This window comes from Sus scrofa, chromosome 12, assembly GCF_054392235.1.
Source record: "Sus scrofa isolate SSC_HxYL_T2T_F1_AM1 chromosome 12, Sscrofa_HxYL_maternal_Yorkshire_Landrace_v2.0, whole genome shotgun sequence".
Lineage (NCBI taxonomy): Eukaryota > Metazoa > Chordata > Mammalia > Artiodactyla > Suidae > Sus > Sus scrofa.
Genome location: NC_139394.1, coordinates 3,646,422 through 3,672,322, shown reverse-complemented (window position 1 = coordinate 3,672,322; position 25,901 = coordinate 3,646,422). Strand labels below are relative to the sequence as shown.

Below are 25,901 nucleotides of genomic sequence, written 5' to 3'. Positions count from 1 at the left end.
CTCGGTTTGCAGATTTTTTTCTGCTTCTCTGTGGCCTGGGTGTTTGGGGTTACTCATGTCTGTATGGCCACTCACCTCTGTTGGCTGCTGACTTTCGTTTCTTCTCCGTTGTTCAGTTGCACCTCCCAATTCCTCATTCCCCGAATGATGTGGTTTCTTGTAACTCTGATCATTGATTCATTGATAATAGTTCTGCGTAGTCACGAACTCAATTTATTTTAGATTTTAGCTTGCCGATCTGACTCAACTGTTGGAGTCCCTGGCGAATCCTCGTGGCTTTGGGGATTGGCCGAGAGGGAACAACGGTTCTTTACTGCGGTGGTTTCCTTGTAGTTAGAGACAGCTGTCGGAACCGAGAACGCTACTTGAAATTACTTCTAATTAATGATCCAGAAAAACTTGTTTTTCTTCAGCAGGCATCAGACTCATTATCATGGACAGCTGGTGTCACTGGCTTGTTCGGGTGCACAGATAGAGCCCTGCTGTGCCGTGCTAGTAGGTTCCAAGGAAACAAAAAGATAGCCCCACTTTCAAGGTGCTCAGACCCCTCAACAGACCATAATAGTCAAGTGAGGTAGAAAAGGTTTTGGGGAGTTTCTGTTGTGGCTCAGTGGTAATGAACCCAACCAGGGTCCACGAGGATGTGGGTTCGATCCCTGGTCTCACTCAGTGGGTTAGGGATCCGGCGTTGCCGTGAGCTGTGGTGTGGCTGTAGGCTCTGATTTGACCCCTACCCTGCGAACTTCCATATGCCACCAGTTCAGCCCTAAAAAGACAAAAAAGAAGAGAAGAAAAAGTCATGGCAGCACCTGAGGCACACCTGGAAGTCACAGAAGGCTTCCTGGTGGTGGTGATCTTTTGCAGGCATGGGCTTCGTGAGGAGGGGAAGGCAGTGTTCCAGGAAGGGGAGCCGGTGATGTGGGTCCATGATGGTGGCGCCCGCCTGGAGCAGCCCTGAGGTTCCGCAGGCGCTGACCATTGCCCGGAGCTGCCTGGCGGGGCTGAGGAGGGGCTGCAGGGAGAGAGAGGAGCTGGACGGAGACCTAGGGAGGCGGGCGCTGAGATTCCCTGTGCCTGAGGCGGTGGAACGTCTCTGAAGTCAGGGACCGTGGAAAGAGAAGCGAGGGTTGGGCTGGAAGCAGCTCCGGTGGAGGGTGCGCAGGGGGAGCGCCGAGGGAGCAGGTCACGCCTCTGCCCTGGGGGGCCCGTGCGTGGAAACGCGGAGAGAGGAGGGCCGGGTGCAGGGGACGATGAAGAGTTTGGGGCCTGACCCTCAGCACGTGCAGGCGCTCCCCCTTCCAGATGCGCGTGGCGGATCTGGTGTGCACGCGAGGGAGACAGAAACTTGAGGTCATTTCTTGGAGTCATCGGTCGCCACAAAATTGACTTGTTACTTGGAGGAGGTGAGACCTAGTAGGAAGAGTGTTAAGGGGACGGTCGTTTCTGATCGAGCTTGCCTGCCATACAAGGAAGTATTTTCTCTCTGTCTCCTTTGCCTTTTTGAAGAAACTGTTCTCAATTTGAGCGATGTGTATAGAAGAGTCTTTTTTTTTTTTTTTTTTTTTTAATATTTTTAAAGGGCCGCACCTGTGGCATAAGGAGATTCTCAGACTCAGGCCCAAATCGCAGCTACAGCTGCCGGCCTGCGCCACAGCCCTGTCTGCAGCCTACCCTCCAACTCATGGCAACGCCTGATTCCCCCCCCCCCCCGCCCCCCGCCAACCCACTGAGTGGGCCAGGGATTGAACCTGCATCCTCATGGATACTAGTTGGGTTCTTAACCTGCTGAGCCACAGCGGGAACTCCCAGGGAAGTCTTTATTTTTAAAACCCAAGTTCGGTTTTCTTTATTCTAGGTGTGTCTGTGTGTCGGGGTGGGGTGGGGCTGGGGCGTCCTCTGTTTCCTGAGTAGGAAGAAGTGGGCCTGACCAGCAAAGTGTTCCTACTGTTGGATTTTCCTACCTTGTGATGCCAGGGCCACACACTCTTGTTCAACTTCTAAGTAGTTTCTACTCTGAGGGGCCATCAGATTTCCAGAAATTACTTTTTCTTTGAAGTTTCTGATGCTGGGACCCAGTCCCCTTTACTCATTCAAGTTTATTTTTTAAAATTTAATTTTATTGGGACATAGTTGACTCATTTGAGGGTTTTTTTTTTTTTTTTGGGTTTTTTTTTTTTTTTCCCCCTCTCCCTATTTTTGGCTCCTCAAGGCACATGGAGTTCCCAGGCCAGGGATCAGATCTGAGCCGTAGCCGCGACCTAAGCTGCAACTGTGGCAGTGCCTGATCCTTAACCCTCTGTGCCGGGTCAGGGATCGAACCTGTGTCCCAGGGCTCCAGCTAGGCCCCTGATCCCATTTCACCTCCGCAGGAATTCATTTGAATTTAGTGAAGCCATCTCTTGGTTATTATAGCAGTAGAATGGGTGGGAGTGGGGTCTTTAGGTCAAAACATGATTTCCCCCAAATAATTAAAATTGAATCTTGCAGAGAATTAAAATAAAATCTGCAAAGAATTGGCTTTGAAATTGTAGCTTTACGAGGTGAATAGTAACGTGAAAACCCTCTGAGCCCATTGCTGCTGGTCACGAATCAGCCTGGGTCCATCAGTTGTGTGCTGTAGCTAGGTAGAAACCAGCTGGGATGAAAGGGTTCTGCCAGATAATCCCCTGGTAAACACGTGATCTGACTAATGTAAACCAGCCCTCTTCAAGGCTGCTGGGAAGTCAGGCTGGGGGAAGCCGTTTGGATTGGTGGAACCGGTGATAGGGTCTCAGCCCTGGCTCTGCCTGGGGCCTCTGGCTGCTGAGGTGTGTCCTGGGTTTCTGGCCCCTCCATGTAGTCAGCGTCCTTCTGGACAAGCCCAGAGGAGGGTCGTCTGGACCCGCGGGGGGCAACGTGCTGGCAGCGCCGGCCTCCCCTGTCTGGCTCCTTGTGGGAGTGCAGCTGGGCTCTCGGTCTTCTGTGACCTACGGGAATCCACACTGTTTCCCTTCCTCAGTGAGGTCTTGCATTAGTCAGGGAGGGCTGCCTGCTGCCCGGGCTGCAGGAAGTCTGGTCCCTTCGTGTAGTTTCTCGAGCCTTTCTCAGGAAGTGTTATGACTGTTGCTCTGTTCTCATCAGCTCACCTCTTTACGTTCCAGTGTGTATGACAGGGGGGCGGGCGGCGGGGTGTTTCTTAAAAAATAGTTTCTGAAAATACTGCAATCCGGAGAGCTCAGTTTCTTTTAAAAACTTCTTTCTCTTTTTGTCGTTTTGTACAGATTTGGGTGGGCTCTAAGTCACAGAGTTGGTACCAGGAATCTGAAGGTAGAGTTTCCAAAGAGCTGTGGGCCTTTAGACCACGACCCTGAGCACCCAGTGCGGACGCCGAAGTGGTGCTCTGTGCAGTGCAGGGGACAGAGCTCCTGTGCCGTTGCCTTTCCTTGGTGGCATCTCAGCTGCCCCTTGGCAGCCTGGTCAGCCCTCCACGCATGCTGGCACGCATCCAGACAGAGGGAGAACACAAGGTGTGGCAGAATTTTTCTGCGTAACACTTGCAACTTCATTTTTTAATTTTTATTTTTTGTCTTTTTGGAGCCGCACCTGCAGCATATGGAGGTTCCCAGGTTAGGGGTCTAATCAGAGCTGTAGCCTTCAGCCTGCGCCACAGCAACGTGGGATCCGAGCCACGTCTGTGACCTACACCACAGCTGACGGCAATGCCGGAATCCTTAACCCACTGAGCGAGGCCAGGGATTGAACCCGAAACCTCATGGTTCCTAGTCGGATTCATTAACCCCTGAGCCACGACGGGAACTCCTTTTTTTTTTTTTTTTTTTTACCTTGCAACTTCAAAGTGGTGGAATGGAAAACTCCTGTCTCCCCATGAAAAGGAGAAATGGCTTCTCCCACTTCCCATGGCTTCCTCTGCAGGTAGATGTGTTCGTGGCATCTCAGCAGCTGTTCTCTCGCTCTTTCGGTGTGGCCAGCAAAAACCGAAATTTTTTTTTTTTTTTTTTTTGTCTTTTTTTTTTTAAAGGGCTGAACTCACGGCACATGGAGGTTCCCAGGCGAGGAGTCTAATCGGAGCTGTAGCCGCCAGCCTACACCACAACTACAGCAGCACCAGATCCAAGCCACATCTGTGACCTGTACCACAGCTTACAGCCATGCTGGATTCTAAACCTACTGAATGAGGCCAGGCATCGCACCTGCATTCTCATGGATACTACTTAGCTTCCTTTCCACTGAGCCACGAGAGAAACTCTCTCTTTTTTTTTTTTTTTTTTTTTTTTTAAGGGTCTCAGGCTGATGGAAATTCCCAGGCTAAGGGTCTAATTGGAACTGCAGCTGCCAGCCTATGGCACAGCCACAGCAGTGCCAGATCTGAGCTGTGTCTGTGAGCTACACTGTAGCTCATGGCAGTGCCAGATCCTTAACCCACTAAGGGAGGCCGGGGATTGAACCCTCATCCTCATGGGTACTGTTTGGGATCGTTATCACTGAGTCACAGTGGGAACCCCTTGGCTGGCTACTCTTTTTTTTAAAAAAATATTTTATCTTATTTTGCCTTTTAGCGCTGCACCCGCAGCATATGGAGGTTCCCAGGCTAGGGGTCGAATCGGAACTGTAGCCGCCGGCCTACACCACAGCCACAGCAACACCAGATCCAAGCTGCGACAGTGCCCTCACCACAACTCACAGCAACGCTGGATCCTTAACCCACTGAATGAGGCCAGAGATGGAGCCCGCAACCTCATGGATGCAGTCAGATTTGTCTCTGCTGCGCCATGATGGGAACTCCTTGGCTGGCTACCCTTGAGCGCAAACCCTGCTGCTGTCCTGTGCCTCTTATCAGTTGGGGCAGGTGCATCATCCGTCTAGGACTGCCTGGGAGGCCAGGCAGGCTCCTGCTGTCCTTGCCTAGCAGTGGTCCTTGACCCAGGGACAGGAGTGTCACTGCATGCTGTCCTTGGTCAAAGCAGTTCAGCTGTGGATTCCTTTTAGGGATGGTGGGAAGAAACTTCATACCTTGCCCTCCTGGAGTTACCCCTATCTGCCCAGGCTCCTCTCTGGGTGGAGAAAGGACGGGCCCCAGGTCAGGGGCGGGGGATGGGGGTGGGGGCTAGGGGGTGTGTGTCCTCGGTATTTAGGCCCAGCCCATGCCCCAGCTCAGGAATTCGCCTGCAGATTCCACAGGAAGCCCTAAATCACGTGGCTGAGCCTTTACCCTGAAGCATGTGGGTGGTGGCTGGAGCCTGCGGGTTGGAGAGGATGCCGACCCAGTTCACCTGTTCACCTTGAGAATCGTGGGCCGGGGTTGATTTTGCCTTGTTTGTTGCTGCTTCTGTGCTGGCTCAGGACTCTAGTGAAGAAGTTTGGCTGCCTGACTCTGAGGTCCAGGGTGCCCCCTGCCCTGGCCTTGGCCCTGGCCCTGTTCTCTAAACTTCCCCCATAGTCTGGAGTAAAGCAGTGAGAGGGTGGCAGAACTTTATTATCTGGCCCCCCAGCCCCTGCCACTTCCTCCTCCCTGTAACCAGAAACGGGAGCGAGATGGTATCTAGAAAGAGATGATTCAGGGGAGCCCAGGTCTCGATGTGGAAACTGTGCGTGTGCAGGGTTAGTTCTCTAAATGGTGAGTGTGACAGCTCTGCCTCTTGCGTAGAGTAACCACAGCTCCCTGCCGCCCCGGGTCTCTTGGGGGTTTGGTTTTTGACTTGGGCCAGGGGTTTCTCAGTAAAGCTTGCTGGAGGGAGGGGAGTTGCTTGTGCAGGTGCTGGGCCCCCGGGGCAGCACAGGCCGTGGCCAGCCCCGGGACAAACCTTCTCTAAGGTTCCCAGGAGTGAGTTAGTCGTGGAGGGCGGGCCCTTGGCCCCGTAGGGTTCTGGCCGAGATGGAAGGGGAACGGCCGGGGCTTGGCTGGGGTGCTGCAGTTAGGCTGAGTGTCTGGCTGTGGTCTCCCCGTCTGTGCCGTCGCCCGGGGCCCTTCTAAGAGCCCGCTCCTCTGGAGCGCCTTCCTCGGCACTGTCAGGTGACGCTGCGGGTGGGGTCTGCTCCCCAGTGTATCCCAGAGGCCCAGCTGGCTGGTTCCTTCTCTAACGAAAGTAAACCCGTCAGTACGCCGACTGGGCAGGAAGCAGCACTCAGAGCCCGAGGCCCTGGGGCTGCTGCCCTCAGCCCCGCCACTGGGCCCCTCTGCCCTCCGTGCACTCGCTGTGTCTTCTCCGGGCGCCCTGAGACCCTCCTGGTTTTTTCTGGTGCAGGTGGCTCGGAGCACTTGTGGTCTACATCCCCGGGCTCGCAGCCCTCGGTGTGGGGGTGCTGGGGCACCTCTGCAGCAGCTCAGGCACCAGCAGCTCCCCTTGTTGGTCCCTTGGAGCACATGCTCTGGCTGTCTGCTTTGAGCTTTGTTTAATTAGTTTGAGCTTTTTCTTTTGAGTTCTTTTCTATTTCAGGTGTGTGTGCGGGTGAGGCCGCCAGGTCGGTGGGTGGTGAGCTGGCGCCCGCTCAGGGCCTCCTGTGGGCGCCTGGATTCAGGCCCTGGTGGGTGCTTGTCTCCAAGGGTTGCCGCTGGCCAGAGGTGTTTGCTCACCTTCCTTTCTGGGAGCTGCTCTGAGCCCCTTGGCTCCTTGGAGGGCCGCGTGCGGGGACTGGCTGTGTGGCCTGGGGCGGCCGCAGATGCCCGGCTTCCTTTGCGTCGGGCCTGGGCGCCAAGTGCCGTGAGCCCGGGAGATCCATCGCGCGTACGGGGCTGTGGCTTGTCCACCTCAGCCGGACCGGGTTTAGCTACTGGGTGTAGACCCTTGGCTTGCTTCGGGCTTCAGGGTCACGGATTGTTGCACATCTCGCCCGTTCTCAGGGCTGTCCGCTGGGCTGAAGACCCCCCCTCCTCCGTGGAAGGTGGCCTTGAGCCCTGTGGGAGCCCGGCCTCCGCCTGGGCTTTGCCGCAACCCCTGGTTCCGCGTCCAGCCCTTGGTTTGCGAGTGGCTGCCTGTAACCGGAAGCCGGAGGAGTGTAGCAAGCCCAGGGCCCACCTCTTTGGAGGCAGTGGGACCCAGTAGCCTGACCCTAACTCTAACCTCTGCTCCAAGGCCTGGGGCGAATCCTGGCGTTCCGGGGTCCAGAGGGCCAGCCCCCCCCCCACTAAAGTGTTCTTGGCAGTGAGTCTGCTGTGACGGACGGGTGGGCTTTCTGGGAAGCACAGCTGTGGGCCATCTGGCGGGTGTGTGGGGACATGCACAGACCCTGGGACTCAGCGCTTTATCATGAGCAAGTGGATGAGGTCATCTTCCTGGAATCTGGCCCTCCAGGCCTTGGGCGTTGGGGTGTCCTTTCCCCGAGTCCCTCTTGAGGCCACGCCGGAGGTCCCACGCTGAGAGGGTCTTCCTGTGGCTTTGCTGGAATGAGCGCCCGGCTGCGCAGTGCCCATCACCCGAGGGAGACCAGGGTCATTGGGCAGGGACACGGGGACCACACTCTCGGTCTCAGTGGGCTAGAGCCCACCAGCAGTGGGGTGTGACCCCCGAGGAAGCCTGTCCGCTGGCGAAGAGGCGGTTGTCACTGCTGGCCCGTCTTGAGATGGCTCTTTCCCCTTGCTTGGGCTTCGGCTTTTCTCTCCATGTCTATTACAGTGAAGACCTGAGTTTTCTGGGCTCTTCCCTGAATAAAAGCCCGTTCATCTCATCAGGCAGACAGTGGGGTGGGCGGGGGGGGGTCTGGGTGGCAGTCAGCAGACTTGCCCTTGCCCTGGGCAGCCTCCGGTGGCTTTCTGCAGGTGGGTTGTTGGGAGCGCCGGGGGAGGACTAACCGGGCAGTGGCTTTTCTGAGTTTACTCGTGGCTGCTCTAAATCTTGAGTTGTTTGTAATCAACTTAAAGTCTGGGGCTTATCCATAGGCTTTGGCACAGCTCAAGTTGCTCAACTTGTAGGGGCTGAAGAAAAATTCTTTTACAGAGTTTGGGGCTCCCCTAAAATGGTCTAGAAAATCTAAAGTTGGTAAAAAGAAAAGTCCTTCTCTGCCCACAGAAGAGACTTCCAAGGAAGTACCTGAGAAGTGTGCCCCTTTGTGTGTCTCTGTACCCAGGTCACCATGGCTGTTGGCTCCGCTGCTGTCCCCAGCCGTCCCCCAGGTCCCCTCGCCTCCTTGCTGCCTGTGTCCAGAGGGCGTGCATCGCTTCCAGTGGATCCGAAGCCTGGTTCCAGAGTTTGGGGTCTCCAGCTCTCACGTCAGGGTGCTTGCTTCGCCAGCAGAGTTTTTTGAGCTCATGAAGGTAAGTCGTGTCTGAAAGAGACAGGGTCAGACGTTGCGTCAGAGGCTTCGGGGCATAAGCTTGGGCGAGTCCTGGACTGAAACACCTTCTGTTCTGGAAGCTTTTGGTGGCTTCTCAGTTCATCCACGTGGATTCTGCCTGTTGGCTTTTTCAGCTTCCCAAATGGCTGAGTTTGAGCCATGGTCCGAAGCTCTCCTGGGTGGCTCATGTCTCAGGTTGGATGGCTCAGGGCTGAGGCGCTGAGGATCAGGTCCTGGGTTTGGTTCTTGGTGGACAGAATTGATGGCCTTTGTTCTGTGTTGGAGCCGGAGACTGACTAGGGGGGAGGTTAGTGGGGCCTCGGTGACCACACGGGCACGTCCCTGCTGAGGACGCCCAGGAAAGAAGGACCCTCATTCTGGTTAGGGCACCAGAGACCCCTGTCCCTGGCAGCATCTCCAAAGCACAGTCCTCCACCCAGCAGAGAAGGGAAATGAGGGCCACAGGACCCGTGGGGAGGGGCTGGGAGCCCCGCGGCCTGAAGAGGTGTGTACAGGGCACCGGGACAATCCGGGCGTCTGGTTTTAGGTCTCCGAATCCCGGTTCTTCTCTGCGAGTCTGTCCAAAGTTTGTACCCTGTCTCTCCTGGTAGAGATGCTGAGCTTTGCTTTCCACACGGGGCTCAGGTGGTCCTGCTGCGTCTAGTTATTGGTGGTTAAACTGCGCATTGGAGTGAAGTAATTCAGTGCCGCCTGAGGGGTTCCGAGTTCAGATTCACAGAGGCGGTGCAGTTATGGTCTGATGGGGTCAGAGGGAACACCCCGGGAGATAGCAGGACACCATTAGCCGTTCCTTGTCCTGCAACAAACTCGAGTTCATTTGTCCTTGTAAAAATTTTTTAAACTTTTATTTATTTTTATTTTTTGGGGCCACCCCGAGGCATATCGTGTTCCTGGGCCAGGGATCAGATTTGAGCTGCAGTAGCGAACTGGGCCTCAGCTGTGGCAATGCCGGATCCTTAACCCACCAGCAGTCGAACCCGAGTTCTCATGGTTAGCACTGAACCGTGGGGACGCCTCTGTTTTGTGTATAATGGTGTGTATATATTTTTTTGTTTGTTTGTTTTTTGCTTTTTAGGGCCACACTTGCAGCCTGTGGAAGTTCCCAGGCTAGGGGTCCCATCGGAGCTACAGCTGCCGGCCTACACCACAGCCACAGCAGTGGGGGTCCGAGCTGTGTCTGCCACCTACACCACAGCTCACGGCATCCCTGGATCCCTGACCCTCTGAGCGAACCCACTTCCTCATGGATGCTAGGTGGATTCGTTTCTGCCGTGCCACAGTGGGAACGCCCATGAGTGTGTACGTGTGACCCCCCCCCCCAAACTCCTGACGTGTCCCTCCCTCCTCGAGTTTACTTGAATGCTTGCAGGCGTTCTCTCCGTGGCCCAGTCTTGTGTAGATCCACACTTAGCGTGGTTTCTGGGGACTCGTTTCAGTACACTCTGTGTGTGTGCACACTCTCCCCCGCACTGCTCGCCTTTCCTCGGGCCTCGTCTGTGTGTTGCTGCTGCTGAGGCTGTATGCTCTTGGCTCCTCCCTGGCCCTCTGCTCGGCTGGAAGAAACAGGTTTTTCAGAGGAGGTTCTTCCTCGTGTCCCAGTCAGCTCCGGGTCGAAGGCGGACCGAGTCCCCACTTGGGGCTCCCTGGCCTGGAGGCCACACTGTGCACCTGCCTGCGGTGGCTGGGGCTTGGCCAGCAAGCAGCCCAGGCCCCTGAGCCATGGGCAGTGTCTCTTGACACGTTCCAGACTGAGCAGGCCGTGTTTCTCCCCAGGACACCCCCTGAGAAGGGGGTGCAGTGTGGTGACTGCCTGGCGCCCAGGCCTTCATTCCAGCCGAGCTCATCCTGGAGGCCGGGGCCGTGGCGCGCAGTCACCCGGTCTTCCGCTGTCCCGGCTCAGGGCCCTACGCTGTGCTGTCTTCCCCTCTTTCCTCGGTTTCCATGCTCCCTTTCCCCACAAGCAACCATCGAATGAATAACCAAACGGAGGAAACAGCCAGCATAGGCAGTTGTTCCTCACCTGTAAGCCTTTTCCGGGGTGTGTTGGTGTGTGAGTCCCGATGCCCCCTTCCTGCGTTGACCGAGCAGGCCGTGGGCGCCCTCTCGAGCCTGCCCCGAGGTGGTGCTGCCTGTCGCCCTGCCGGGGCCTCCGTGGGGGCCTGGCCACTTGGCCGGGGAGAGGGTCCCTTGACTTCCCGTGGCCGCAGCCGGTCGAGGGAGAGGACACCGGCTGTTGGGACCGATGCGTTATCTTTGAACATGTGTGTGCTGAGTGTGCAGGTACCTGTCTGTCTGCATTGCAGACGTATTACACGCTCATTATAAACCCCGGCCGTGCAGACGGGGGGCAGAGTGCAGGTTCCAACCGGCACCCCTCTGGCTCTGCTTCTTGGACGCACCTGCACACACACGCACACACACATGCACACATACACGCATGCACCTGTGTGCGGGGTTGGGGAGGTGAAGACAGGGCGCCGGTGTGCAGTCTGTTGAGGGATTTGCTCCTGTCGCCGAAGTGCTCTGTGGACAGGCCCTCCGGCTGCGCTGCGCGCTCTCCTGCATGCGCGTGGCTGTGCTGCGCCTTGCAGCGCGGCTGGCCGACGCTTCCCCTTCGGGATACGTCCTTAACTGACTGCACTGCAAGGGACCTCCTGTTTTTTTAAAATTTTCACCAGGGAAGTCTTGGCTGTAAATATTAATTGGTGAGGGTATACGATGGTCCAGCTTGGAGTGTTATTTGCCTCCAATGACAAGGGACTTTTTATCTTTCTCGGTGAACTGTGAAAATGATGATTGTGTGCCCGTTGTGGCTCATTGGAAACGAATCTGACTAGTACTATCCACGAGGACGCAGGTGTGATCCCTGGCCTCGCTCCGTGGGTTAAGGATCCCGCATTGCCATGAGCTGTGGGGTAGGTCGAAGCTGTGGCTCGGATCTGGTGTGGCTGTGGTGTAGCCGGCGGCGATAGCTCCGATTCAGCCCCGAGTCTGGGACCCTCCGTGTGCCGGGGATGTGGCCCTAAGAAACTGAAATTTCCTCGCTAGAGCATACAGCTCAAAGCAGAAAACGGCGGTCGTGACTTTCGAGTTGTTTCTCCTCCTCAGGGGCAGATAAGAGCAGCCCAGCGGCGAGTGGTGATGGCGTCGCTCTACCTGGGGACGGGCCCTTTGGAGCAGGAGCTGGTAAGCTTTCGGGGGTGGTCCTGGTGGCAGCTGAAACATGCTGAAAACCTCGGAGTGGGCGGCGTGAGGCCTGGGGGTCGAGCCGCCCCCCTTGGCCTGGGTCTCCTGGGCAGCTCTTGCTCTCGTCGCCTCAGGCCTTGGGGCCTGTCGGGAGGACCGCTGAGCGAGGCGCGGGGAGGGCTGACCCTGGGCCGCCGGGCGTGTCGGCCTTGCCGGCCGTGTCCTCCTCACTCCACACAGGGCCCTGGGCCGCTCTGCCTGTCGGGCTGGGGCTCTGCATCCTGCGCCCCACAGGTCACATCTGGCCGCCGTCTGCGTGTGTGTGTCCTCCGGGCTGGGGATGGTTTTTACATTTTCAGATGATGATTGGCAGGCATGGAAAAGAGAAACAATATTTGTGCCACATGAAAGGCATGTGAAATTCAGATTTCTGCGTCTGTGCGTAAAGCTCTGTTGGAACACAGCTGCCGTCATTGGTTTTTGTCGTCTGTGGCAGTGGCAGGACTGAGTAACGGTGACGGAGGCCATCTGGCCTGCAAAGCCCCAAATATTTACTCTTACAGAAAAGCTTTGCCGACTCGTATCAGACCATGAGCTGGCAAGCAGGTCGGCCTGGCCGCTGCCTTTGCCAGGGGCTGGTGTGGGCACCTGGGCTGGCTGGGTGCCACGCTCGTCCCTTGCAGTGAGACCGGTGTGGGGTGGGGGAGCGGGGTCTCCGGTTTCACAGGGGAGCGTCCTGGAGGGCGAGCCCGGCGAGGGTTGGCGCGTGGGCAGAATCTGTAGGTTGAGCGGGAGTGAGGGTGCGTGAGGTCTCCGCGTTGTCCTGGCCTGGACGGCTCTCCTCTGACGAAGTGAAATGGGCCCGCTGCCCACAGGAAGTATTGTTTCTTGGTCCATCCTTGTTCAGAAACCCCTGGGGAGGAGCTGGGAGAACAGGGATCGTGGTCGGAAGGCGAGGGGTCGGGTGGGGAGCATGGGAGCGCCCAGCCCTTCCCTTCCGTCTGAGGAGGGGGCCCCCTGGCTTTCAGGACGTGCTTGTAGCCGGCAGCTTGGGAGGCCCGTTTGTTCTCCAGGGAGAAGAGTCCCACGTCCAGCCCCTGGGCAGTTGCATCCTGGATTCATTATTCATCCCTTCAGCAAATATTTACCAAGTGCTGGGCACGTGTAGGGCGCTGTTTGTTGGGTGTCTGTGAGGCCATCTGTTGGAACGTGTGGAAGCTGGTGTCTTAGCAAGCGTCTCCGAGGGACGAGGTCCCTGCTGCCTGGGCGCCTCTGCCCCCAGAGCCCTGTCTCCCTGTGAGGCCGGGCTGCGGGCGCTGTCTTCTGATCCCTGTTGCCGAGGTGGCCTTGGGTGAAGACGTTTCGCGGTGTTGGCTCCGGGGTGAGCACAGAGGATGGGCGCTGTGTGTTCAGAGAGGACCGTGGGGGCATCAGCTGACACTGTTCATTTCTTTAATTCATCACCATTTTTTCTGATCTTTTTTTTTTTTTAGGGCCACACCCTCAGCATATGGAGGGTCCCAGGCTAGGGCTCGAATCAGGGCTACAGCTGCCGGCCTGCACCACAGCCACAGCAACGCCGGCTCGGAACTGTATCTGTGACCTACACCGCAGCTCACGACAACGCCCGATCCCTGATCCACTGAGCGAAGCCAGGGATCAAACCTGCATCCTCATGGATACTAATCGAATTTGTTTCTGCTGTGCCACGGTGGGAACACCTCTTTTCAGCCCTTATACTTCCGTTCTTTTGGGGTCTTTCCTTGACAGGTGGATTGCCTGGAAAGCACTCTAGAGAAGTCACTCCAAGCGAAGTTTCCTTCTGATCTCAAGGTGTCCATTCTCTTAGACTTCACGCGGGGCTCACGAGGTAGGTCTGATGCCCTCCTGGGCTCCCTGGTTCTTCCTCGCGCAGAGCCTCCCTGTCCTCAGATGGGAGCAGGGCTGTTTGAGGACAGTCTGGGCTGGCCCACGACTGCCTGGCTGTCAGGTTCCTTCTGTGGCAGGTGACTGAAATCCAAGTAGAAACAACTTTGCGAAAAAGAATTATTTTGACTCCCACGTCTGACGTGGTTTGGGTGGGTCGTGATTTGGGGCTGGGACGTGTGGGCCGGCTTCCTTCTCAGGTTCCTTGTGATGGCGTCCGGCAGCCCCAGGCCTGCCCTGCCATTTCTTGTCCGTTGCAAGAGCACCTCCTTCCCCGATGATCGGGCCGGAGCTCCTGCGTGGGCTTCCGAGCCTGCTGACCTGCCCGGCTGGGCCTGTGCGCCTTGCCCTGGGGAGCTGCGGTGGGCCTTGGCGTGGCCAGAGTCATCTTCCCCCAGAGCGGAAGCGTGGCGAGCAGGGCCGGCGGGTGCCCCTGTGAGGAGGTTGGGCCCCGTTAGCAGGAGACAGGTGGGAGCCGGGTGGTTGAAAGAGCACCTGCCAGGCGGGACGCTCCAGGCCAGCTCCGAGACGGGGGTGTCCAGGCGGATGCTGTCTAAGCCCCTCTGGCCGGAAACAGCACCCGGCGTCTGACTCGCCCGCTCGCCCGCGTCTCCAGGAAGGAAGAACTCGCGCACGATGCTGCTCCCGCTCCTGCAGAGGTTTCCGGAGCAGGTCCGGGTCTCCCTCTTCCACACGCCTAACCTGCGGGGGCTCTTCCGGCTCCTCCTCCCCGAGCGCCTCAACGAGACCATTGGCCTCCAGCACATCAAGGTGTACCTCTTCGACGACAACGTCATCCTGAGCGGGTGAGTCGGCAGAGGCCGGCGGCACACGGGGAAGGCAAAGGCCAGCTCCTCGAGCCTTGGGGGACCTGCCTGCACCGTCTCTGTCTCACTCTCACCATCTGCCGCGGCGTCTGGAGGCCACGGAGGGGATTGAGAGATGGCCGTGGTTTACTGAGCCAGGCTGAGCCCGTGTGTCCCGTCTCAGCCAGCACTGACTGTGACTCAGTCCTCACTTCATACGAGAAACCAGAGGAATGAATAGCTTTGTCCGGCAGAGCCGGGAAAACAGCCGGGTGCGCAATCCAGGCCCTTTGGTTCTAAAGCAGGCACGGCAGGGGGGGGGGGGGGCAGCTGAGTGGTCCTGGGCCTCCAGTGAGTGTCCACATCTCCTCTTGGTGGTCAGCTCGCTGAGGGGGGCTTCACGTCACTCCTTAGTGCCCCTCTTGGGAGTTCCCGTCATGGCTCAGTGGTTAATGAACCTGGACTGGTAACCATGAGGTTGCGGGTTCGATCCCTGGCCTCGCTCAGTGGGTCAAGGATCCGGCGTTACCGTGAGCTGTGGTGTGGGTTGCAAACGCGGCTCGGATCCCACATTGCTGTAGCTGTGGTGCAGGCCGGTGGCTACAGCTCCGATTCGACCCTAGCCTGGGAACCTCCATATGCCTTGGGTGCGGCCCTAAAAAGCAAAAAGCAAAAAGAAAAAAAAAAGTAGTGCCCCTCTTGCCTTCTCTTGTGAGTGACGAGCTCAGTAGCTGCTGGTGACCCTGCTGCTGGGGTCCCCAGGACCGGTGGTCGCACCTTCTCTCCCGAGCCCTCACCCGCTGCTTTCCTCCCTGCAGTGCAAACCTGAGTGACTCCTACTTCACCAACCGGCAGGACCGCTACGTGTTCTTGCAAGACTGTCCCGAGATTGCAGACTTCTTCACGGAGCTGGTGGACGCGGTGGGGGACGTGTCCCTGCAGTTGCAGGGGGACGACACGGTGCAGGTGGTGGAGGGGATGGTGCATCCGTACAAAGGTAGGTCCTGGGCTCTGCCACCCTCGGGAGCCTGGGCCTGGGGGCGAGGAGGGCTGCCTCTGGGGGCCGGGCTGCGGGTCTAGGGGACTTGGGTGGCAGAACTCCTTGTTTTTGTCTCTGGAGCCAGACAGATGTGACTCACTGGCCATGCCCTGCGGGTGAGGGAGCCGCCAGAGGTGGGAGTGTGGGCTTCGGGTCTGGGTGCCCGAGGGAGTGAGCTGGGGGCCTGCCTGGCTCTTACAGGAAGCTGCCTGCTCAGTGGCCACCCTTGTCAGGGCTGCCACCCCCAGCCGGCTCAGGAGCACAAAGGCTCTGTGGCTCTCAGCTCCGTTGAGGTCTGTGGCCACCCGCCTGGAACGTGCAGTGGGAGAGCCCTCAGCTCTGTTCACTGGAAGCGGGCAAACCCGGGCAGCCGGCGCTCCGCGGCAGTTGCATTCCTGTGATGCCTGTGGCCGTGGTCCCCGGTGGCCTTTGAGAAGGTCTGCTGCTGAATCTGCAATAGCGTCAGCAGTGTGGGGAACGGGTTAACCCCAAACCGTGTCAGGGGAAGAGCAGCAAGGGAGCATCCGTGTGGGGGATGCCTGCTGGGTCCCTGTCCCAGGGGCCTGGGGCCACCATCCGCGAGCCTGCCGTGTCCGCTGCCTCCCTGCTGGCGCCGTGGAGGGGTGTAGCCGTTACCGGCGTATTTTAGATTTCACCAGCGCAAGCTTCGGACCTCTGCCTCCTCCCTCGCTACGCGAGCACTTACGTGGCATCCTCGATTTTGCCCTTTGGGTCGCGAAGCTTAAAGTATTTACAGTCTGGCCCGTACAAGGAAACAGCAGCCCTCACCTGCTCTGACTTAACAGGGCCGGCATGACGGCAGAGAGAAGGGCCTGTTCAGGGAAGAGCGAGAGTCGGCCGCCTGCTCGGGGGCCAGCGGGGGCCGGGGCCAGGGCAGCTGGGGAGAAGCAGCCCCGTGGCGTGGGGGGAGTGGCGGCTGCCCTTGGTGAGGAGGGATCCCGAACGGAATGGTCCTTTGCTGTGCCTGCCGCCCAGCCCTGGAGGGCACCCGGGGTTGTGCCTGTTCCCACTCAGAGCAGTGAGGCTGGCAGGGCGGCCCTGCTGCCTGTCACTCCTCTTCTCCATCAGCCCTGCCCGTGGCTGGCTGTTCTGTCAGTCTTTTCAGGAGATCAGTGTCTGACAGTGTTGAAATGTTCCCCCTTTTTTGGCCATGTCCATGACATGCAGAAACTAAGGATCAGACCTGTGCCATAACAGTGACAGGAGCCACAGCAGTGACCACATGGAGTCCTTGACCAATAGGCTGCCAGGGAACTCTCAAAATTCCAGGTGTGTAGACACACACGTACATATGTATTTTTTTTTAATGGCCACGCCTGTGGCCTATGGATCAAATTGGAGCTGGAGCTGTGAACTGTTCACAGCGGGAACTCCTGCATTTGGATTTTTGTGGTTTTATTGGTCTTTCTAGGGCCGCACCCCGGCATATGAAAGTGCCCGGGTTAGGGGTTGAATGGAGCTATAGCTGCCGACCTACGCTGCAGCCACAGCAACACCTGATCCTTAACCCACTGAGTGAGGCCAGGGATTGAACCTGTGTCCTTGTGGATGCGAGTCCGTTTTGTTTCTGCTGAGCCATGATGGGACCTCCTGCATTCAGATGCTTAATCTGCTGTTTAACTGTGGGAATTGCCCTGTTTTTTTATATGTTATGTTTTTGTTTTCATTCTCTTCATTTCTGCTTTTTATTATTTATTTGTTTTTTGGCCACATCTGCAGCACATGTGAGTTCTTGGGCCAGGGGTCGAATCTGAGTTGCAGCTGCGACCTCTGCCACAGCTGTGGCAACGCCAGATCCTTAACCCGCTGTGCCGCAGCGGGAATGCCTGCTTTCTCCTCGGGGTGGTTTCCTTCCTCGTGCTGTCCTTTTGCCTTTTCCTGATGTTTGTCCCCAGCCTCTTGAAGGGGACGCTTTGCTCCTCGATCCTCTCATCCTAGTGGTAGCTTTAGCCTCAGTTCCTCTCCCGGAGTTAAGTCCAGGCAGCCGCTTGCCGCTGGTGTCACTGTGAAAACGATGGCCCAGAGCCTGCCTCCCCTCACCGTGCTTCTGCCCCTCTGCGTCGTCACCACGGCGGATGCTCCCCCGCCCGTGCCCAGCTGTGCCCTGCCCCGTCTCTGACCCTGTGGGGCTCGCTCGCGTGCTCTCGGTCGTGTTCCCACGTCTCTGTTGGACACGTGTTCCTTCTGACGCGTCACGTGCACACTGCACACCAGTCACGGGGTGCAGCTTATATACGTCTTCCGCGTGGGTTGGCTCCTCTGGGAAGGCCCCTGGGGACCTCACCCAGGCGTGACCCCGCGAGGTGCCCGCAGTCCTGATTCCCCTCACCTCCACCCCGTCTTGCCTGGGTTTGCATGAGCGGAACCACAGGGCCTTTGCATGTCGCCTGAGCACGGGCGCCTTGCGGCAGGACCCCTTCCGTCCGTCCGCAGGGGAGCCTTCGCCGGGCTGCGCCCTGTGCTCAGTGGACACGTGCTGAAGGATTGGTTGGGGCATCTGCGCCTGCCCGTCGCGTGCCCTGGGCTAGACGGGGATCCCGAGCCTCCGTTTGTCTGTGCTCACTCTCCTCCGCCGTGTCTCCCTGTAGGTGACCGGGCTGCCTACTGCAAGGCGGCCAACAAGAGGGTCATGGACGTGATCAACTCGGCCAGGACCCGCCAGCAGATGCTGCACGCCCAGACCTTCCACGGCGACTCCCTCTGGACCCAGGAAGACGCGGCGGCCTCTGGTGACCGGAGGCCGGCCCTGGACACCTGGATCTACCCCCTGATCCAGATGAAGCCCTTTGCGATTCAGATCGACGAGCTCGTCACCGAGACCCTGCTGACGGAGGCCGAGCGAGGCGCCAGGGTCTACCTCACCACCGGCTACTTCAACCTGACCCAGGCCTACATGGACCTGGTCTTGGGCACGCGGGCCGAGTACCAGATCCTGCTGGCCTCGCCGGAGGTGAACGGCTTCTTCGGGGCCAAGGGGGTGGCGGGCGCCATCCCGGCCGCCTACGTGCACATCGAGCGGCAGTTCTACAGCGAGGTGCGCAGCCTGGGGCAGCAGGAGCGGGTCCAGCTGCAGGAGTACTGGCGGAGGGGCTGGACGTTTCACGCCAAAGGTATGTGGCCGCCAGCCCGAGCACGGCCCCGCACGGGCCAGGACCCCGCGCCCCGGCCCGCTGGTGCGCGCCCACGTGCTGGTGCCCACCTGCTCGCTCCCTGCCCCTTGCCCGTCTGTCGCTGTGGGTGCGTCCCTGTAGTGGCAGGTCTGTGCTTCTTAGTGATGCAGGTTCGCTCCCTCTCGTGCCCCCAGATGGCTGACCTCGGATCCCGTGGGTGAGCCTTTGAGGGAACGTGGACGAAGCCCCTTCTCCCAAGTATATGAAGAGGCACGCGCCTCGGTGTTCCTTGGTGGTCGGGGTTTTCCTGTGGGCCTCGTCTTCTCAGGGACAGACAGAGGATTCCTTAGGGATCATTTATTTGGCATTAAATAGCCCAGTGTTTCAGCCTTTTCCTCACCAGTGCTGATTTTTTTCCTGTAAATGCCAAACCTCTGCCTTTTTAAAAAATTTTTATGGCTACACCTTCGGCGTATGGAATTTCCGGGCCAGGGATTGAATCTGAGGCACAGCTGTGACCGACACTGCAGCTGCGGCAATGCCGGATCCTTTAACCCTTGGCACCGGGCTGGGAATTGAACCTGTGCCCCTGCAGTGACCTGAGCTGCCGGAGTCAGTCTTCACCTACTGCCATAGCGGGAACTCGACCTTTTTTTTTTTTTTTTTTTTTTTAAATTTGTAGCTGAGGAGATCGAAGCTGTCTCCTCACAACGCTTATGTGTGCAGGACTACCGCGCGTTGGGTCCGAGTGTGAGCTGTGCGTTCGGATCCCTCTCGGGCTGTTGTGTGCATCTGTGGAGCAGCCCGTGTGGCCCAGGCCAGGGGCATGATCCACGAGGCGGACAGTGGGATCAAACCTGGTGTTTGGCAGGGGCCAGCGGCCGCCTCGGCCATGACTGCCCCTTTCGGTGCCGGGCAGATGCACAGCCAGCTCCCGCTGTGTTCGAAAGAGGAGTCCACTGACCTGTGCGGCTCGCCTGGCTTTCGCTGCTACTTCAAAGGCCTGTTCTCCTGCGCTGGTCCTGGGAGCCTTTGCAGGGCCGCACGAGGATCGGGGGGTGGGGGTGCTGTTGCCATGGCCCCTTGTTTTTGTCGTTTAGACGTGAGGTCACTTTGAACCCTCAGGTTGAACTCCTGTTTCCCTAGACCATTGGTTTCATCTGGGGACGAACTAGGACTTGCCAAGGCTCAGGCCACCCTTGACCTTCTGGGTCCAGCTCTCTGGGGTTGACCCCAACGGGGTAACTTCAGAAACCTCCCCAGGAGATTGTGACGCCTTGAGCATCACTATTCCCGCTGAGGGTGGCGACGCTTCGGGCTGGTTGGGTGGTTGCTGCTTCCAAGTGCAAGGCCCACGTGCCTGCTTGGACAGGGGGTGACGTTTGGGGTGGGAAGTGAGCCACGCTGTTATGCCACGGGGCTGAGCCTGGCTGGTGGTCAGGGGTCCCCAGGCAGGTAGGTCAGCTGGCGGTGGGTGTGGAACGTGTTTTAGGATTGGCTCGGTTACTTCTGAGGATAATACCAGGGCCGGGGGCGGGTATTGGAGACGGAGATGGGCAGCAGGAGCCCGGGCAGGCTGTGTGTGTCTGCACACTGCACCTGGCAAGCTGGGCTGAGGCCGTGTTCGCCTCTTGTCTGTCCTGTGGCCGGGTGGGAAGGGGGTCCCTTGTTGCTTCAGGGGCCCCCAGCGCGGCCTGGGCCGTCAGTTCCGACTGCGCCTTGGGTTATTTCCCTGAAGCTGCGCTGATAAACCTGTAGTGACTCCCCAGTTACCGTTGAAACAGAAACACCCAACCGGCTTTTCCAGTGAGTCTCGCCTTTTCCCGGACTGGCATGCTCCTGCCGCGCCCGCCCTGCTGGGGTGGGGCCCTGCAGTCAGCCCCGGAGCGGAGCGGAGCAGAGCGCTGGCTCGGTGGGGAGGCCAGGAATCCCAGGGTGTGTGCCTTGGGGGGAGGTGGTGGGTGGGGAGGCGCGTGGAGAGGGGCTTCCTGTGTGCTTTTAATGCCAGCTGCCTTAGCGCTGATGTGCGAGGCCAGGTCCCTTCTTGCTTCGTGGCCGTGGTCATTGTGGGGGAGTCTCAAGTCAGTCCCCCTTTCTGGCTCACCTTGGATGGGCGCTTCCCCCGAGGCCACCTAGGACGGCAAGCAGACAGTGCAGGGGGTCCTGTGGCTTTGGACCTTGGCACAGTGGACCGTTTACTGACTGTCTGCCCTCTGCAGGGTGCGTGCTACCCTGCACGTGGTGTGTCTGCATCTGAGCCCCAGAAAATTCTGCCGGTGGCTGAGCAGCCAATACTATGATTCCCTTTGCCGGGCTCCTGTGAGACAGGCCTGGGCTGATGGTGGCTCCTCCTGCCCCCAGAAGCCCTTGAGTGAGGAGCCTGAGCGGGGATACACGTTCCCGCTTCCAGATCCTTGTCCATCAGCAGCACGGCATGGCCTGGGCGTCAGGCGGCCTGTGGCTCTGGGGCCTGACTGCGTGTGGCACCTGCTGGTGGCCCTGTGCAGGTGGCAGTGAGGGGCAAAGCACTCAGCCCGGGCCTGCGGAAGCTGACGGCCTGGGGAGAGACAGCCTCCCCTGGAAATGGCCACCTGTCAGCCGGCGCCGGTGGGTAGCAGTGCGGTCTGATGGCAAGAGGCCCAGGGCTGGCGTGTCCCTTGCGCGTCCCGCTCACCGAGGGCTGTGGGCAGTGGCGAGCAGGAGCAACGCTGTTCTGTCCAGCGGCCGGGGCGGAGGCAGCCTCACTGGCGCAGGGGCCGATTTCCTTGCAGACCGGACCACGTGTCACGTCGTAAGGAGCTGAGCTGCTTCATGGAACCGGAGGGACCTTGCGCTTTTCGAAGGCACGCGCCAGAGGCGTCTCTCGTGACACGGTTCGCTTGTTTTGCTTTCCTTTGGGGTTGGCAGAGGACGCCTGTTCAGAATGTGGAGGGGACCTGGGGAAGCAGGATGTGGTGGGGGGTCACCAGGCTCGGTCTCAAAGCCTGGCTCTCAGGCCAGACGGACCTTTGGCAAAAGCGGAGGGACATGGCTCAGCATCTGTGTCACACGGGCCGTGGCTCTGGGTCACACTCAGGAGACAGCAGGGATGCGGCCCGCGTTCGCGTTTCTGTAAAATGCCCATGTGGGTCCTGGGGGCTGAGAGGTGCGCGGCGGCAGAGGGCTCAGACCCTTGGCGAGGAGTGGCGTCCTTGTCGCTCGTAGTTCGTCGCTGCTCTCCCCGTGGGTTAGTGAAGGGCGACCCTGAAGCCGGAAGCCTTCCCGGCAGGCACCTTTCTGGCCTCAGGAGGGCCTTTGGGGGTGCAGGCTGGGTGGGGGTCCACAACCAGCCGGCAGCTCTTCTGATTCATGGTTTGTCAGCTTCCCGCTGCCCAGCCCTCTCTCCTCATCCAGTGGGCACTGTGGGACAGGGTTCCGGGAAGCGGGGAGCACTCCGACCTCGCGGGGGCACTGCCAGCACAGCTGGAGACACCCTAGAGTGGACAGACGCTGGGGACTTGGGGTTTGAGGGGGTTGGTGTCAGCTTTCATTGATCGTGCCCATGTTAGGGCACAATTTTTTTTATAACCACGTGTCTGTAACCTTATAATTGTTATGTAATTTGGATTTCAGTTCTAATTTTTTTTATTTCTTGGCTGTCCCGAGGCATATAGATTTCCTGGGACAGTGATCAGCTCTGAGCCCCTGGATCCTTTAACCCACTGTGCCAGGCCGGGGATCGGACCTGTGTCCTGGTGCAGCTGAGATGCCGCTGATGCCGTTGCGCCGCAGCTGGAACTCCTGTGTGGTTTGTAAAGAGTTCATTTCGCGGGACAGCGTTAGGTTGACAGCAGAGTTGAGAGGAACGTATAGAGAGTTCCCACCCCTGCTGCCCTCAGCACATGCTCAGCTCCCCGCCACTACAGTTGTGGCCCGGCAGAGGCAGGACCCTCGCCCGCAGTCTGACCCGTGTTCATCTTGGTGTTGGACATTCTGTGGGTGTGGACAGGTGTGATGACACACAGCCATCGCTGTGGCACAGAGAGGTTTCACTGCCCTCAAACCTGGTGCTCTGCCTATCTCTCCATCTGGGCCCCGAACAACCGCAGAATTTTTTTTTTTTGCTGTTTAGGCCGTACCCACGGCATATGGAGGTTCCCAGGCTGCAGCCGCCCGCCACAGCCATAGCAACGCAGGATCCAAGCCGTGTCTGCGAGCTACGCCACAGCTCACGGCAAAGCTGGATCTTTAACCCCCTGAGCGAGGCCAGGGATCGAACCTGTGTCCTCATGGATACCAGTGAGATTCATTTCCAGTGAGCCACAACGGGAACTCCCAGCATGGGTTTCTTGCTGAGAGCCCCCCCGCCAGCAGCGGGACCAGGACCCGGGCCAGGACCGGGCGGTGCCTGCTGTTAAGGCGTTGACTGATCTCATCTGGTTGTAATCTTCCAGCATTGACAGCACCTTGTGTGTGGCTGGGGCGGGGCAGGGCCCCTGGATTAAGAGATTTCTGGCTCCTGCTGACAGAGGAAGCTGTTAATGATTGTGAGAATTGTCACTATTTTTACTGCCTTCCCGATAGGCTTCTTGGCCTGGCGCCCAAAGGCCAATTCGCAGGGGCAACGGGGGCAGCCCCACCCTGTTTGCCAGGCACACGTGGGGCAGTTCTCACCTGGGAGGGCAGGTGTGTCAGGGCGGTGCTGCTCGCCTTGGCTGGAGCCAGCACCAACCTCCAGGCCTCTAGGAGGTAGCGAGGCCTTTCTGGCCTCCGAGCTGTGATGCTCACCCATCCACCCATCCAGGGTAGGGCCATGCCATCTTCTGTTGCCTCTGGTTTTTTTGTTTTTTGCCACACCCACGGCATATGGAAATTCCTGGCTCAGGGATTGACTGCAAGCCTCAGTTCTGACTTACACCATAGCTATGGCAACGCCGAATCCTTACCCCACTGTGCTGGGCTGGGGATCAAACCTGTGCTGCTGCAAAGACAACGCTGGATCCTTAACCCGCTGCACCACAGCGGGAACGCCTGTCCCCTCTTGTTTTTGTAGGGGGCTGAAGACCCTTGGAAATTTATTGCAAAATGCTGGGAGGGGCGGGAGAGGGGGTGCATAGTTTTGAGTTTTTCTTGGAGAGATGCTCAGAGAAGGCCTCTAACTGAGGGGTTCTCAAGCTTCTGCCAAGGAACCACAAGCCTGATTTAATCACTGTTTGTTGGAAGAGGCATCATTATCCTCACTTTATTTTGCTCAAATGCCAAGTAGCGTTCAGGGCTTTGGGAGCCAATCACTAAAGACAGCCTAACTCTGTCCTCATGAGGTGCTTCTTGGGAAGCAGAGAAGCGGTGGATGAGTATCCAAACAGAAGGTCAGGTCATGGAAAGGCTGCGAAGACCAGGGCAGGAGGGGCTCCCGGCTGATGGGGTCTGATAGGTGGGGTCACGGAGGGCCTCTCTGAGCAGAGACCACGGGCAGGGGGAACCAACGAGACCACACTGGGCTTGAAGGACAGCCCCGGGGCCGGGGAGGTTGGCGCGGGGGTGGGCGCTGAGACAGGAAAGGGCCCGGAGGGTCAGTGCTCGCAGAGTGGAAGCAGGTGTCCCCCTTCCCGAAGAGGCGGCCAGGGCGTGGGGCGGGACGTCCAGAGCTGGTGGGCATGGCAGTGGCTGGCCTCCGAGTCCTCCCCTGTAGCAACGGCAGGCTCCCCTTGTGGGGAGACCCACCGGGCTTGGCACCCGGCGCTGAAGTTCAGTGCCCCCGAGGGCACCTCTCCCGCCCAAGCTGTCGAGTCTGCTGCAGGGTCTCCCCGATCAGCAGTTCCCAGAATGGGGGGGGTGCCGGGCCCGAAGGTTGGGCCCTGGGACCAGGACTTGGGGATTGATAACAGGTTTATGGCTGGGCTGGGAAGTGCTGTTTCCCGGCAGTCCCGGCCTCCTGTGCTCACCCGACATCCTGAGTGACAGTGGTCTGGCCAGAGCTTCTGGCGGCTCAGGAGCTCAGGGGGGCCTCTTGATTTCCCCCTCGCCCAGTGAGAGTGTCTCAGCTGTCCGCAGGGCACTGTTGCCGAAACCTCCTGACTGGTGATTTTCCATCTAGAAGGCTTTTTTTCCCCCCTCTTTACAGCTACACCTGTGGCCTATGGAATTTCCCAGGCTAGGGGTCAAATTGGAGCTGCAGCTACTGGCCTACACCACAGTCACTGCAACACCAGATCCTTAACCTACGGAGCGAAGCCAGGGCTCGAACCTGCATCTTCATGGATACTAGTTGGGTTCTTAATCTGCTGCGTCACAGCGGGACTCCTGAGACTCTTGCTCGTGGTGGCCCCGTGTTCCAAGCTCTCTGGGCCCGTGCTGGCCTCCTGTGCTGCACTAACCCGGTGTCAAGGCGAGCCGGAGGCGGGGTGGTCTTGCCGTTTACGATCTTTGCTTGCTTTTTGAGGGAGCAACACTGCTGGCGGGAGTCCAGGGAGAGTTGATGGGGTGACCACAGTCCTCACCAAAGTGGTCAGCGGGTGAAACACACGCTGCCTCGTTGACCCACTCACTCACCTGAAATCCGCCTTAGGCCAGAGACCGAGCAGCTGTGGTGGGCAGAGGCGGCAGGGAAGAGAAAGGAAGCAGGTGTGTGTCGTGCACAGGGCCCAGGGCTGGTAGCACCCGTGGAGCGTAGATGGGTTCTTGCGGAGGGGCCGGGAGACCGTGGTCTTGTTACATGTAAAGTGCAGACACGGGTACGTTCCGTACACAGACAGCTGCGCGCTGCATCTGTGACGGTGACCTTCGTTCTGGGTGAGTGGGGAGGGGTTAGCGCGGGGCTGGAAAGCCTCAGGGCTCAGTAGAGAGGCCGACTGAGAAGCCCTGGTACGCTGCGTGGGGGCTGCGGGATGGGCTGAGGTGGGCCCCCAGCCTCTGGCGGCTGACCCGCAGGTGCCTTGAGAGGGAGCGGAGGGTCCGAGTTTGGGCAGATGACAAATGAGCCTTGCAGGATCAGGCCCTTGCAACCCTCCCCACCGGGCCCTGTGGTCTGGGAGCCTTGCAGGGACGCAGTCCTGGTGGCCCTCAGCCTTAATCCACATCACCCACGTGGGTGTCAGGGCTCCCTGGTCCTGTCTCCTTGCTGAGCCCGCCGGAGGGGGCTGGCTGGGCAGGTAGCTCTGAGACGACCCAGTGTCTCTAAGCGCCCACCTTGGCATCAGAAGAGTTGGAACCGTGGTGCCAGTGGGGATCTGGCCTGTCCCTCCCCGCCCCCGGCTCTGTGGAGAGCTGGAGCAGGGAGGCTGAGCCTAGCCAGAGGGAGCGCCTGCACTGCAGAGGGCGAGGCTTGCCGTTGGGCATCTGGAGCAGGGTGCCGAGGGCCAGCCTGACCACCCGTGGTCCCCTGACATGTGGAAAGTGAGCCACGTGGCTGCCCCATGGCAGTGGCCCAGCGGGGTGGGGTGCAGTTGATGGCGCGATACACACGGGCGGGCAGGCGGCTTTGATGTGGCCCCTGCGTGTGTGTGTTGGGGGTGGCAGGCGTATTACAGGAACAGGCAGCCGAGC

At 58.8% G+C, this 25,901-nt stretch overlaps 1 protein-coding gene across 10 annotated transcripts in view; it reads left to right on the top strand.

The window, feature by feature from the left end:
* Positions 1–25,901, top strand: part of PGS1 (phosphatidylglycerophosphate synthase 1) — a 39,700-nt gene that overhangs the window by 2,080 nt on the left and 11,719 nt on the right. For 5 of the 10 annotated variants that reach the window (XR_014820635.1, XR_014820636.1, XM_021066524.2 and 2 more), the window contains exons 2-7: positions 8,062–9,322; positions 11,398–11,475; positions 13,246–13,345; positions 14,018–14,207; positions 15,026–15,204; positions 17,856–18,377. Coding sequence is in view for 5 of the 10 variants with exons in the window: in XM_021066524.2 (XP_020922183.1) it covers positions 9,320–9,322; positions 11,398–11,475; positions 13,246–13,345; positions 14,018–14,207; positions 15,026–15,204; positions 17,856–18,377 (1,072 nt within the window). In the remaining 5 variants the exon portion in view is untranslated. Of the gene's footprint in view, positions 1–8,061; positions 9,323–11,397; positions 11,476–13,245; positions 13,346–14,017; positions 14,208–15,025; positions 15,205–17,855; positions 21,251–25,901 lie in introns of all 10 variants that reach the window. The other 5 variants (XR_014820633.1, XR_014820632.1, XM_021066522.2 and 2 more) reach the window with 2 other exon arrangements.